Here is a 15,006-nt window from a genome sequence, read left to right on the forward strand (position 1 = left end):
CTACCAGCACTTAGTGTCTAGTGTAATTTGTGCAACGCCAGCGTCATCATGTTGTCAAAGAGGATTTTTAAGTGGGGAAGTCACCGTTAGTGGCGCTTAAGTCGAATAGGAATCTTTACACAAGTTTTTAGAGAAATTTTGTTCGAGCCTCCATGTCTGTTCTCTGTGGCCGTAGCACATTCGGCCCCTGCTTGGTTCTTGTATTGGTTCGGATTCCACTGCTTGTTGTGTTGTTTCTTCGCCTTCAAAACAAAACATTTTAACTGTCTGATTAACCGCGTTGCCAAGAATGCCATTATTCACAAGCAATCAAAGTCAGTCTGATGACTGTGCCACTGTGGCACTGCCGGCACACTGAGAAAAAAGTAGGTACAAAATAAGTGTGTGAGAACACTCCAAATAAATGCTGTGACCAGTTATACAAGTTTTAAATGTAGTTAGTACTTAGACAAATTTTGCTATCTTTGTAATGACTCATCTTACCTACCAATCCTAAACTTACCGATTCAACCGCATTTGGTGTTATGCTTAATTTGAATGTATATCGCCCAACCGGGAAAATGCTAATAATTTCGAAATATCACTTCAGTAAATTAATGGTCGAACTAAAACTTAAAAACGTTAAAGTGAAACACGAAAATGATTGCCAGATTATCTACATTCTGTATTGTGATGAGTTGGTCAGTCAAAACCAGTCCCATGAATCCCCTTTCGGCCCTTTTTCACACACGCAGAGCTGCACAAGTTCAACAATACATGTATAACTGCGGACTGCGCTCGCACAAATCCTCGATTGGCACAAATTTCATCCATCAAACTTGTTCCTCTTTGTTAACTGTAATGTCATGAGTTTTTTTTTTTGTTTGTTTCTTATTTCCTTCCGTCAAGAATTATATATATATATACTTTGTTCTACCATTTTTTTTAATTGAATTCTACTTCCACTACCATAGATATTCACTACTGCCGTTCTTGATGCCACATTGTATCATCATTCCAATGCTCCTTTCTTCACTGTCCAGAAAAGAGAGCTACCCATAGAAAAAAAAACGATTAAATATCGAAATGCAATACGCAACAACTTGTCAAAAGTACGAAACACTGTACACATTTGGTTTGTCTGTGACTGAATGTGACAGTAGAAGGAACTGAACTGCAGCATCACTTATTCGAGAAAGTAATACAGAAAAACTATTTGGCACAAAAATTGCATTCCTTTTACGCTGTCTCCCCCTCTTCCTGTTCTAAATCTTCCATTTATATTTAAAAAGTTATAAAGAACCCGCACTGCGTGAATTGTATGTATGTACGTTACGTGTGTTTGTATATATAAGTTGTTATATTCTATGTTATGATAATCGTTTTATTTTTTTGGCACATTAACCACGCTTCTTTCTGTTAAATGCAGTTTTACACATGCTGGTTGGTAAGGCCCAAGCACAATGACAGCGGAAGCGGCAGCGGAAAAGCCCGATCTGAGCAAGTCTATTTGTCGGATTGAAAACTAGTTAGAACCAAATCGACTTCGGTAAGGCATCTTGATGTCATTTTTGACAACTGTCAAACTTTCCGTTTCCGTTGCACTTCCACCTACATTGCGTTTGGGCCTTTAGGAATCGTTTTTCCCCGCGGTTTAGGTATGTCACAGACAGACTTTCAAACAGAAACAAATTTCATCGAAATTATAATGATCCTCAACTGATACAAACAAAAAAATCAAGCGGTGGCTCCACAGAGAACAGACGTTCAAGCTCGGTCAGAAACTTGTGTAAAATAAGTGGGAACGTCGCCGTTACGTGGTGTTAGCATCTCCTGATTTTCTCAATAAATTTTCCACTTTCGACCAATTTGGCGCTAGTATCGATAAATTTTCTGTTGAAAATTGCCACTTGGCGCTACTAGCACTTAGTGTCTAGTGTAATTTGTGCAACGCCAGCGCCATCATGTTTTCAAAGAGGGTTTTTAAGTGGGGAAGTCGCCGTTAGTGGCACTTAAGTCGAATAGGAATCTTTACACAAGTTTTTAGAGAAATTTTGTTCGAGCCTCCATGTCTGTTCTCTGTGGTGGCTCTCAGATGTTGGTCAGGAAGTATAAGATTTCAAAAATTCCACTGGATAGTTTTTCAAGATACAGATAGAAGAAGTTCATTTTGAAGATTTTTAACCTAGGCCTATTCTGCGTGGTGTGTGAGGTTAGGTGACAGTGAACATCAGGTGAAGTGACAATTGGTGAGTCTCAGTACAAACACAGAGAACAGACGTCCAAATACCACCAGAAACTTGTGTAAAGATAAGTGAGGTGAGGTGACAGTGAAGTAATGGTTAAGTGACAATTGTCACCTCGGGTGAGGTGAGTCTCCGTGCAAATCAAATGGAGAGTCACCTCACGCGAGGTGACAATTGTCACTTCAGAAGTGACAGCGTGTCACCTCACCTCATACGCCGCGCAGAATAGGCGCAGAGAACAGACATTGAGGCACCGACAAACCGACATGCATGACCATAACAAAAACAATAAAATTTCTGACCAAAGCACACTACTGCCATCTGGCTCCGTGTTCGCGGGAAATATTTAGCTAAGCCATGAGCCTGCATGCAAAAGTTATGAATTGGTTCGTGTCTGATCTATTCTGGACGAATTATTTTTATCTAGATCAAAAAATCCTATGGTTTTGACAGTTCGGATCACTGCACATTTAAATGGACCGTTTACGATTTTAGGGCATAAGTCAGAATTAAGTGTCATGTCGGTTTGTCGGTGATTGAGGCTCGAACAAAATTTCTCTAAAAACTTGTGTAAAGATTCCTATTTGACTTAAGCGCCACTAACGGCGACTTCCCCACTTAAAAACCCTCTTGGACAACATGATGGCACTGGCGTTGCAAAACTTACACTAGACACTGAGTGTTGGTAGCGCCAAGTGGCAATTTTCAACAGATAATTTATCGATACTAGCGCCCAATTGGTCGAAAGTGATAAATTTTTAGAAGAAATCAGGAGATGCTAACGGTACGTAACGGCGACGTTTCCACTTAACTTTACACAAGTTTCTGGTCGAGTTTGGACGTCTGTTCTCTGTGGAATAGGTCTACTGATTTCCTCTATAAATTTATCACTTTCGACCAATTTGGCGCTAGTATCGATAAATTATCTGTTGAAAATTGTCACTTGGCGCTACCAACACTCAGTGTCGAGTGTAAGTTTTGCAACGCCAGCGCCATCATGTTGTCAAAGAGGATTTTTAAGTGGGGAAGTCGCCGTTAGTGGCGCTTAAGTCGAATAGGAATCTTTACACAAGTTTTTAGAGAAATTTTGTTCGAGCCTCAATCCACCGACAAACCGACATGATGGCGCTGGCGTTTCACAAATTACACTAGAGACTAAGTGCTAGTAGCGCCATGTGGCAATTTTCAACAGAAAATTTATCGATACTAGCGCCAAATTGGTCGAAAGTGGAAAATTTATAGAGAAAATCAGGAGATGCTAACACCACGTAACGGCGACGTTCCCACTTATTTTACACAAGTTTCTGACCGAACTTGAACGTCTGTTCTCTGTGGTATTATCCTGAAATATATCTGATTATTATATTACATTATTCATAGTCGACAAAAATTTGCTCAACATTTTAAAAATCCTTCGGAAGTCTTCTTCAGTTTTAACATGTCTTTAAACATTTTCACAAAATATGCAAATGTCTTTAAAATGTCTGCAGGAAAAAAATACTTCTCAAAAGGCAGCGCCACCTGGAAGCTACTTGCTACTTGAATGTCTGATTTGAACTGACGGTTATGGCATTTTACACACGATGAGATTCAAGCTTGAATGTCTGTCTGCGGGTATGTGCTGTGATCCGATGATGACTAAAGATGTGATCTGGGGGAACGGAAACGGATTTTTTCGATACAACATCCAAAGTTTTTTTTTTACGCACACCGACTGAGGTATTCTATTTGATTTTCTCGTACTGCTCGAGCACATTGCGCTCACTAAACGGAAAATCGATGATAACCCGGTCCTAGATCGATTCAAACGGTACATAGCTACTTTGAAGTGGCGGGGGTTAATTGATTCTGCTCTCTAGTCGTCTAATAATGATTACTAATTCATATACCTCCTAAACAGTGGGGTTTTTTTTTCTCAATAAATGTATGCCTTTGTTATCGGTAAATTTTTGCTATTGTTTCTGTATGTTTTTCTTTTTTCTTCTTCTTCTTTAATTAATATCTGTCACTGTAGTAAGCGTCATTGAGTTATCTTCTTTTATCAGTTTCGTTCACAACTGCAATTTTTAATATCTTTGTTGTTGTATGCTAAGTGGTAGGACTAGTAATTGTTTAATTTGGCCTATTTGTTTTCTTTTATCTCTGATCTCGCAGCATTCCTTTCATGGTTGGTGAAGGTTAAGTCTAGTTGAAACAACTTTCCCCTAACGGTGTTTTTTTTTCTTCTTTGTTTCTCCCTCTTATTCCGAGTAAATTATTAATACTTTAGTTTGTTTACTTTTAAATGCGATTTGGTAAGACAAATTGAGCTACCTAAAGGTTAGTACTTTTTGCTGTAATAGTTGTTGTGGAAGTTAAAGAGATCTGATTGAAAGCCCTCTAGTAAAAAATTGGACGCAACTTTCAAAATGCACTGTTTTTCTCGATTGGAACAGCTTTTTTCGTTTTTCAGGTGACAATCGTCCATACTTTTACTAGAGGGTTTTATTCTGATTTCCCTTTTTTGTGTATGTTTGATTCCGTCGAATTTCAACAACAGACAAAAGTCACAACACAGTCTGCCATTTATTACTATAACTTGTTGTTTTGATTTTCGCTTTTATTTAAAAATACCAAAGACCGATCAACTCGTATGCGTGGAAAACTAGAGCACTGACTGTTAAAACTCTGTCAAACTTTGCGTGGTCTATCGAAAGTAGTAGTCGATAAAATCAATATCAAAAATAAGTTCTAGGTTAAAATTTAGTATTGGCTTGAACGAGCGTTTGTGGGTCGACTCCCTGTGGTCACTGGTACCCAACTTCCGAGATCGTTGCCCACACCGTGCGTGGGATCCGATAAAATTAGTTTTTTTTTTACGTTTATAATACTCACTATGATTGTATGGAATTAGATCTTATAATTTCATCAACTTAAATAGATTTATAAAAGTCTCTCTACGATTAAATTCCAAGTTTGTTTTTGTAGTTTTCAATTGCTAATAGGTTGCCGTAATTGATTTTATTTTTCTTTTATTTTAAACGCTTCCGCTGGCGGAATCAAATTTACCTGTTAGTCGTCACGTTTGAACTACTGTAGTTTCGATTTACACTGTTTGCTAAAACAATCAACCAACTGGTACACATTAGTTTCTATCATGTTTTTCCCCTATTCTCGATTAACAACGTTTCCCCGATTGCTCGTCCTGGCACTAAACAATCAAATATTGCTTCAACATATAAACAAAACTATCTCCCGTGCTACTATGGTAACATTCAGTGGATTAGAAACACCGTTCAAAAGGGTCTTGGCACAAAGTTCCACGCGGCCTTTGCTTTTTCGAAATAAACAACCGCGCCTTATGAAAGACCGCAATGTTAATCCTTACAAGGATTGAGTAAACTGGTGAGCAAAGGTAGCGTGGAATTTTACGGAAATACCCGTACACTTACGTTGCTAGTCGAATTCTAACCCCCGGACGCCAAACTCCATACCGTCCTCGTCGTCGTAGTCGAACAACTGTATCAATTCAGAACAACCCGCTCCGCCTCCTCCTCCTCCTCCACCAGTAGCGCCCTCCGGTAAGGCCCTCTGTTACACAATCACCTCCATCCGGTTGCCTTTGCGCTGGACACGGGTCTGATTGTATGGATTGTCCACTAGGCCTCCGCATTTGAACGTAAATACCACCGTCTGCTGGCCGAAGTTAGCCTCGAATCTAGAACAAGCAAGTTTGATACAATTTTGAATGCAACCTATAAGGAACCACACGGTGTACATACTCTGTGCTGATGACGATCTCGGGAGATTTGGCAGTTGCATTCTGGATCACCAGGAACAGCTTCGTAACGATCTCGATCGAGTGGGCCGTTTGGAACACAAAGTCACCCTTCTTCCGGCCGATTTCCGACTGCGTGAAATTGGGATCAAAGACATTTAAATTTATGTAATAATATTTATAGTGTAGCAAAGACAATGTTTAAGTTCCGATTCTAAGAACACTAACTCGCATTTAACGTACGTCGTAGGAAACCTTGAACTTTTAAATAAGAACCAAAAACCCCTAAGCCATTGAAGAATCAAAGTGACGATTGACTCTCAGATGGCGAGTGGGTGAAAATGGTAATGACGTTTTGATATCTGTCAAATGGAATGATTTTTTATAGAGATTGCTGACGTTTGTCGTACGTAGTGTGCGTCACGTATACGTATACGCAAAATGTTTTCATCGGGAAAAAAAACTTCATAGCGGAAAATTTTCCCGATGAAAACAAATCACTTACACAATCATACTTTAGCAATCTCTACACTGTAACTGGAAAGTACCCATTAATGGGTGAAAAAGTGCCCATTTCGCGGTAAAGTAGGTAAACTCATAAAATGGGTAAAACGTCTTTACCCACTAATGGGTAAAGAGCTTATACGTCAAATCATGGAGTACTTTTTACCCATTTCCAGAATGCATTGTTTTCCGTAACTGGGTAAAAAGTACCCCTTTTTTAAATATATTGATGGGACTTAATCTGAAATTTGAGAATTAGCAATAATTTTAAAATCAATCAATAAAATGGAAACTACAGACTACTGAACTTGGTTTTTATTGAACATCATTGCAATAATTTATGAAAACAACGATGAAATCAAACGATTGACTATCTGACGGGTGCTGGTCGTTGTGATTCCATAACATATGGGGGCTTATTACGGATGTCACTTCACGGTGAAAACTTGTCACTTGTCGTCACGGTGAAGTGATCACCATTTGATTTGTACGGCAATCACGGCTCTTATTATGAGTATCACTTCGTTATCACCGAGTAGTGACACCCGTAATAAGGCCCATGATCTCGATGAAATCAATAATTTTCTGCATTTCTGCTGGCGGACGAATGTTGAAAACAGTGAAGACTTTAAATAGAGTGTCCAGCGCGCGGATGGAGTCAATTCCACCGTGGATGAGTTGAGCGTCAACGTAAATGAAGTAATTGTTGCCGTTGAAAATCAGATGGGGCGCCACATCAACGTTAGCATCGACATTCCAGGCAACATACTTCATTAATTGTTCTTGTAAAGGTGTTTCAGCATCCTGCAAAAAAAAAAATGAACCTCTTTTTAACAAAAGCTTAATCTAGTGTAATGGATTTATTACCGTGATACATCGAATTATCGGAGCCGCTAGTTCTGCTTTGAAGTCTGTAGACTCCTCCAAGGAAGATTTTCACATATTTATCACTTTTTGTACTAAAACGGAACAAAGGCACTCGACAAGGCACACCAAGTATGCCAGCAACGTTACGGAGCAACAAAGATATTTTTCACCCAATATAGGGTAAAAATGTACTCATTTTTGATCCCTGAACAGGTTTCGGAAATGGGTGAAAAAGTACCCTTTATTTGAAATTTTCATTTACGCATTTTTTGACAGCTCCATACACTACCACAAAATGGGTACTTTTTCACCCATTAATGGGTACTCACCAGTTACAGTGTATAGTACATCATCATTTTTGTACACTGTAACTGGAAAGTACCCATTAATGGGTGAAAAAGTGCCCATTTCGCGGTAAAGTAGGTAAACTCATAAAATGGGTAAAACGTCTTTACCCACTAATGGGTAAAGAGCTTATACGTCAAATCATGGAGTACTTTTTACCCATTTCCAGAATGCATTGTTTTCCGTAACTGGGTAAAAAGTACCCCTTTTTTAAATATATTGATGGGACTTAATCTGAAATTTGAGAATTAGCAATAATTTTAAAATCAATCAATAAAATGGAAACTACAGACTACTGAACTTGGTTTTTATTGAACATCATTGCAATAATTTATGAAAACAACGATGAAATCAAACGATTGACTATCTGACGGGTGCTGGTCGTTGTGATTCCATAACATATGGGGGCTTATTACGGATGTCACTTCACGGTGAAAACTTGTCACTTGTCGTCACGGTGAAGTGATTACCATTTGATTTGTACGGCAATCACGGCTCTTATTATGAGTATCACTTCGTTATCACCGAGTAGTGACACCCGTAATAAGGCCCATGATCTCGATGAAATCAATAATTTTCTGCATTTCTGCTGGCGGACGAATGTTGAAAACAGTGAAGACTTTAAATAGAGTGTCCAGCGCGCGGATGGAGTCAATTCCACCGTGGATGAGTTGAGCGTCAACGTAAATGAAGTAATTGTTGCCGTTGAAAATCAGATGGGGCGCCACATCAACGTTAGCATCGACATTCCAGGCAACATACTTCATTAATTGTTCTTGTAAAGGTGTTTCAGCATCCTGCAAAAAAAAAGTAAAGGGTTGTGTCCTAGACACGACCGCAGTATTACGTAGAACCACACAAAATTGTTGTTTTTCATGCATTTTTGACTATTATACTTTATCTTAAAATTTTCAAGTATTTCAATGTTTCGGTTATGGTTGATTCAAAACAATTTACACATTTTCTTTACAAATATCCATGTGAAATTCCACATGATTTTCATTTGACCACACATAAACAGAATCCACTCAGAAGTACACATGAAATTTACACGCAAATGAATAGTATGTGTGGTCACTAGACTGATGCAAAATTTGAAATTTTCGCTCCACAGTGCTCAAACGGTGCCAAATCGGGTCCTGATTAGCCTCCAAAAGAGAAAACTCATTTTATAAGAAACTGACTTGGCACAAACCATTTGAAGTTTACATGGAAATTACTATGGGAAAACAAAACTTTTTGTTCATTGTCTTCTTGCCTTTTTACACATTGTACTGTTAACACATTCTATTGCTATTCTTATGGGAATTTTTATCAGCTACAACTTTGCACAAGATCATTTTTCATCCAAACGTCAAATTAAATAGTTATTAATTTTTTAAGAGATTGATAATCTTATGGCAAGATTAAGCAACTGTATTGTGGGCAACACTGTATTCTGCAGTGTGACATAGTAGCCATGATTTTTGTCCTCTATTCTACGCGCCATAAACACCAATGTTGCCTGCTGAACAGTTGATTGAGCATAATCATAAGACATCAGGGACTTGAATCATTAATAATTTTGTTCCTTACGTTTGATCGAAAAGTGGTTTTCAACAAGTTCAGCTATCATTTTCTAAAGTAGAGTGAACTGGTGAATTTTGAGATAGATATAAACTGAAATTATGGTTTCTCCATAGTAATTCCCATATAAACTTCAAATGGTTTGTGCCAAGTCAGTTTCTCACTAAATGAGTTCAAATTTTGGGAGGCTTATCAGGGCCCAATTTGGAACCATTTGAGCACTGTGGAGCGAAAATTTCAAATTTTGCATCAGTCTAGTGGTCATGCATGGTTTTTAAATGTACATATTTTAAGTAGGGGAATTTACGTATTCTCGGCAACCTAAGCAGCGACCTTCTTTCTATAGCCTTTTTCTCTGAGGAACGCACACATATGCAGTATTGGTTTGTTTACAATCTTTTGCTGCCAGCTGCTCTAACAATTTCAGTCGAAAGAATTGTCAAAAACTGTTTTGAAACGCTTTTAAAAAGCTCCAATCTTCTCTAGTGAGAGCGAGTATTGTCGGCAACCGTTCCATTTGAACTGCATGTAAATCTGCTGTTCTATTATCGGCAACTCGAAATCAGCTACAATTTGTAGTGTGTGTGTTTCATTCCAAGAAAACCTTGCTAGATTGCTTTTTTCCAGTGGTAAAAATATAGTCAAATTGAAGCTGAAAGCATAAAGAATCGTTTGCATGCATTCAACGAAGTGTTTTCGTAAGAAAATCCAGTGAAAATAGTGTTTCAATTTGGGTTGCCGAAAATAGTCTTGCAAGCCGAAGGCGTCATTTCCCCTATGTGGCTGACACATAGATATTGTTTTGTTAGGAGCGGTATTTGAGGGGTGGGGGGGGGGGTTAGGAAAGGTTGTTGAGGGGTGGGGAGGGGGTTGGTTAGGAAAGGTTGTTGATGAGTGGGGGAGGGGTTAGGAAAGGTTGTTGATGAGTGGTGGTGGGGGGTTAGGAGAGGTCGTTGAGGGAGGGGAGAGATTGTTGTGAAGGGGGGAGGGGAAGAGATTGTTGTGAAGGGGGGAGAGGGAGAGATTGTTGTGAAGGGGGAGGGGGAGAGGTTGTTGTGAAAGGGGGAGGGGGTTTCATCATTATTGTGGTCACGCCGTGATCCACCTTAAGTCGCTGATTTGGTCCTGCTTACTGCAGGACCAAGCGCCACGCCGTCCGAAGCGACAATGAGCAAAAGCATGACAGCAGCGCTGTTTTATATCTTTTCAGGTTCAGAACCTGATAGGATTTCCCGCAGTTTTTTATGAATGGGGCGGAGCAGAAAGTTTCTTTTGTGCAGAATATGTAAAATAGGATGGACTTTGGATGTTAATATAATTGCATATATAGAGGCACCAGATATGTTTTACCGTCAGACTCATCGCATTCTCTGCTTGTTCGTCAAGCAGTACAGTCCGGTATTTGCTCGCTCTGTCGAGTTGTTCGATAGCTTATTCCAAACGTTTATTCGCGTCGTCAGTAGTGTCGGTCGCATCGTGTGATGGGAAGACAGCGCTCCCGGAGCAGGCTCCGTGAGAAAGCGGAGAAGAACAGTGGTGAGTGTAGCACGAGTGTACCTATTTCAAATAGGTACGCTACTCTTCCCACCGATGTTGGAAATACCACCACCGCCACGGTGAAGCGATCCAAGAAGAGGAAGAAAAACCAAGGCCAGTCCGATGGTGCGAGTGGACGTGATGACGTCACAGCAACGAACGCCAGCGACATCGGTGATTTCGGCGACGCCATCGACAACGAAAATTCTGCCGGCCCGAGTGCGGCAAAAGTGAAGCTACCTCCGTTGGTAGTGAAAAATGCTCATCTTAATGAGCTCATCGCGGATCTAGCGACGCTGGGCGTTAAAGCCGAATACAAGTTGGGCAGAGTCGGCACCAAGGTGGTGCTCCGTACCAAAGCGGAGTATGACTTGGTCGTCGCCCACCTGAGGACTTCCAAGGTGGAATTCTTCACCCACGACATTCCCGGTGAGAAACCATTCAAGGTCGTCATCAGGGGCCTACCAAACTTCGACCCGAAGTTTATCGAAGCTGAAATCAGGGACCGGTACAAGCTGGCCCCAAGTGCCGTCTATCGGATGACAAGAAGAGACGAGAATGTGAAGGCGTATCCGGATAGCCTTTTCCTGGTACACTTCCAGAAGGGAACGGTGACACTCAACGCGCTGAAAGCCATCCGCTCCATCAATTGCATCATCGTCCGCTGGGAGCCATACCGTGGCGGCCATCGCGATGTGACTCAGTGCCAACGGTGTCTGAACTTTGGACACGGCACCCGCAACTGCAACATTAAGCCACGCTGCGGCAATTGCGCTCAAGACCACGCCACTTCCGACTGCCCTGCGGATGGAGCTGTGGTGTTAAAATGCGCCAACTGTGGTGGTGCTCCAAACGCGAGGACTTCAAACGGATCCGAAAACAGGCGGCAGCTAACAGCCAACCAGGACGCAAGAAGGACAAAGTCCCGGCATTTCGGACGGAGGATTTCCCGCCTCTTCGTGCTCCTCAGCAAAGGCAAGCGAATTCGCGGGTGCATTCCGTTCAAGCAACTTCTGGTGATTCTGCTGGCCAAAGCTCTCCATCCCCCCCTGGATTCTGGAGACAACCACCAGCGCAAAACAACAACCCCGATCTGTTTTCAGCGGATGAACTGATGGAAATTTTCGTCAACATGACCGGTGCTCTACGTAAGTGCCGCAATAAGCCCGAACAGATCCAAGTGCTCGGTAAGTTCATCATCCAGTATGGTGTCTAAACCGCTAACCATCGCTACCTGGAACGCTTGCTCTGTAAGAGCAAAACATATTGAGCTTGCCGACTTCCTCCGCAAGCATAGCATCGACGTGGTTCTTCTAACTGAGACCCACCTAAAGTCCGGTGACAGCTTCTGGTTGCCTGACCACAACATTATCCGGCTTGATCGCACCAGCTCCAGGGGGGGTGGTGTAGCGGTCATCGTCAGAAAGGGAATCAAGTTTTGCACTCTGCCCCACATCCGCACTTCTATCATCGAAGCCATTAGTGTGGAGGTGGAATCACCAACTGGAAACGTCCGGTTCATCGCTGTTTACTGCCCACGCCAGTGTACCGCAAGCAACGGATTAGGAATCCAATTCAAGAAGGACCTGACCGCCATCACCCGTACTAGCTCCCGATTCATCGTTGGGGGCGACCTGAACGCCCGCCATGAAGCTTGGCGGAACTACCAAAGGAACCGGAACGGATGTCTATTGTTCGACCACGCACAACATGGATTGTACACTGTGCAATTTCCGGACGAACCAACTTTCATCTCTCCGGCGGGAAATCCCTCCACGCTGGACTTTTTCCTGTCAAACATCGGACTATCCAAGCCGGAGGCGCACAACGATCTCAGCTCCGACCACCAACCGGTGGTGACTGAAGTCGGTGTCAACGTGGTTCCTGCTAGAAGCTGCCTGCGTAAAGACTACCACCATGTCAACTGGGTGCAGTACGGACGAATGGTGGACAGCAACATCGATGAAAATCCACTGCTCAACACCGTAGATGACATCGACCGGACGTTGGAAGGGCTCCAACAGGCCATATCCATGGCTGACGAGGCATACGTTCGACAAGTTCCTGTGAGGGGTAAGTTTGTTGCTATTGATTCCCACACCCAATTACTGATTCGGTTGAGAAATGTTCATAGACGCCAGTTTCAGAGGACTGGAGACCTGGGTAAAAAACGTGAAATGGCCGATCTGAATAGGCAGATTGCTTCCAGAATGGACTCACTCCGAAATGAAAGTTTCGGGCGTGTTGTCCAGAATCTGGATGACCGCTCCAGACCATTCTGGAAGGTAGCCAAGGTCCTGAAAAATCATCCCAAACCCGTTCCACCTCTCAAAGTCGAAAATGATGACGATCGGCTTTTAATTACCCCACAGGAGAAAGCAAATGCGATCGGCAAGCATGTCGCTTCATCGCATTTGCTTGGCTCGACTATCCAAAGTCCGCTCGATGACCAGGCTGCGCAATGCGTTCAAAACCTAGATACCTCCCCTTGTGTCGTGCCTCCGGCGGATATGATTACAGTACAACAGATTTGCTCAGCGCTGAAATGCACCAAGAACATGAAGGCTCCCGGGTTTGACGGTATATTCAACTTGATCTTGAAGAGACTCAGCATGAAAGTGCAGTCTCTTCTAACCGCTATCTTCAACAGATGTTTGGAACTGCACTACTTTCCAAGCATCTGGAAAGTAGCAAAAATCATACCAATCCGCAAACCCGGTAAGGATCCAACATTGTCTTCAAGCTACAGACCAATCAGCCTCCTTTCAGCGCTGAGCAAATTGTTCGAGAAACTCATTCTCAATCGTTTGCTCAAGTTTGTCGAGGAAAATAACATTCTCCTTCCGGAACAGTTTGGGTTCAGAAAGGGGCACTCCACCAATCACCAGCTAGTACGGGTGATGAATAACATCCGAAGTAACAAAGCTGTATCCAAGTCCACAGCCATGGCCTTGTTAGACGTTGAAAAGGCGTTTGACAATGTTTGGCATGATGGACTTGTGTACAAGCTTTGTAACTTCAACTTTCCTTTACATCTTATTAAAATCACCCGTAACTACCTCCAGCAAAGGTCGTTTAAGGTATCGTTGAATGGTTGTCTTTCCGACACGTTTTCCATCCCAGCAGGAGTCCCGCAAGGCAGTCTGCTGGGCCCCTTGCTTTACAGCATTTACACTTCCGACATTCCTCCCCTTGGAGACGGTTGCGTGTTTTTCCTGTTCGCAGATGATACCGCAATAGCCGTCAAAGGAAGGATGCCTCGCGAAATAACGAACAAACTTCAACGATGCCTTAACGCCTTTGCTGATTATGCCACCACGTGGAAAATCAAAATCAATGCTTCCAAAACACAAACAATCATGTTCCTCCATCGACAATCACCCAAACTAAAACCGGCTCCCTCTTGTACTGTAATCATGGATGGCACAAGGGTTGAGTGGTCCGCCGAAGTAACCTATCTCGGGATGTTGTTCGATGAAAAGCTCCTCTTCCGTTCGCATGTGGAGAAAACCGTAATCAAGTGTTCTGCCTTGGTTAGGTGTCTGTATCCGCTGATTTGCCGCAGATCTCGCCTCTCAAGGGTGAACAAACTGGCCGTCTACAAACAAATCATAGCACCTGCGATCCTCTACGCAGCTTCGGTGTGGGAATCATGTGCACAGACTCACAGGAACAAAATTCAGGTCGCACAGAATAGAGTGCTGAGGATGGTTCTTGATCGTCCTTTCGACACTAGAATAACAAATTTACACGAAGAGGCAGGAATTGCCAAAATAGATTCAAGAATTAACGAAATTAAGACTAAATTTGCAGAAAAATGTAATTTATCAGAACATGCTTTGATAAGCAATTTGTATATAGTAGGTTAGGTGTATATAGTAGCTGTAGGTTAGTTGTAGTTGTAAATAGTAGTTATAAGTAGTCTCCTTTTTTCCAATTCAAATCAAACCAATCCCACCAAGGTGGTCATACTTTAAAATAGGCCTGATAGGACTAGTAACTGTAAATAATAATTAAAATCTCAAATGAACTAAAGTTGAAAAGACGCATCTGTGTCACTTGAAAAATTCATCAATGTAAACCACACAAACACAAGAAATAAAGATCATTTTAAGTAAGTAAGTTTTACCGTCAGTTGTGTGTAATTCACCAACTGAATGTCATCAAACATGTCTTCAATGCAATTTTTTGTTCAAATTTGGTAAA

The 15,006-nt window shown here is 41.8% G+C and overlaps 1 protein-coding gene across 1 annotated transcript in view; it reads right to left on the reverse strand.

The window, feature by feature from the left end:
- Nucleotides 1-4,647: 4,647 nt before the first annotated feature.
- Nucleotides 4,648-15,006, reverse strand: part of LOC135712635 (unconventional myosin-Ia) — a 99,657-nt gene continuing 89,298 nt past the window's right edge. The window contains exons 19-20 of the mRNA XM_065235591.1: nt 5,987-6,114; nt 4,648-5,922 (exon numbers count right to left, since the gene is read on the reverse strand). Coding sequence (XP_065091663.1) covers nt 5,799-5,922; nt 5,987-6,114 — 252 coding nt within the window. The 3' untranslated portion in view covers nt 4,648-5,798. The remainder of the gene's footprint in view (nt 5,923-5,986; nt 6,115-15,006) is intronic.

Source organism: Ochlerotatus camptorhynchus, unplaced genomic scaffold, assembly GCF_037179485.1.
Source record: "Ochlerotatus camptorhynchus isolate MF236.1 unplaced genomic scaffold, CSIRO-AGI_Acam_v1.1 ptg000498l, whole genome shotgun sequence".
NCBI classification, from domain to species: domain Eukaryota; kingdom Metazoa; phylum Arthropoda; class Insecta; order Diptera; family Culicidae; genus Ochlerotatus; species Ochlerotatus camptorhynchus.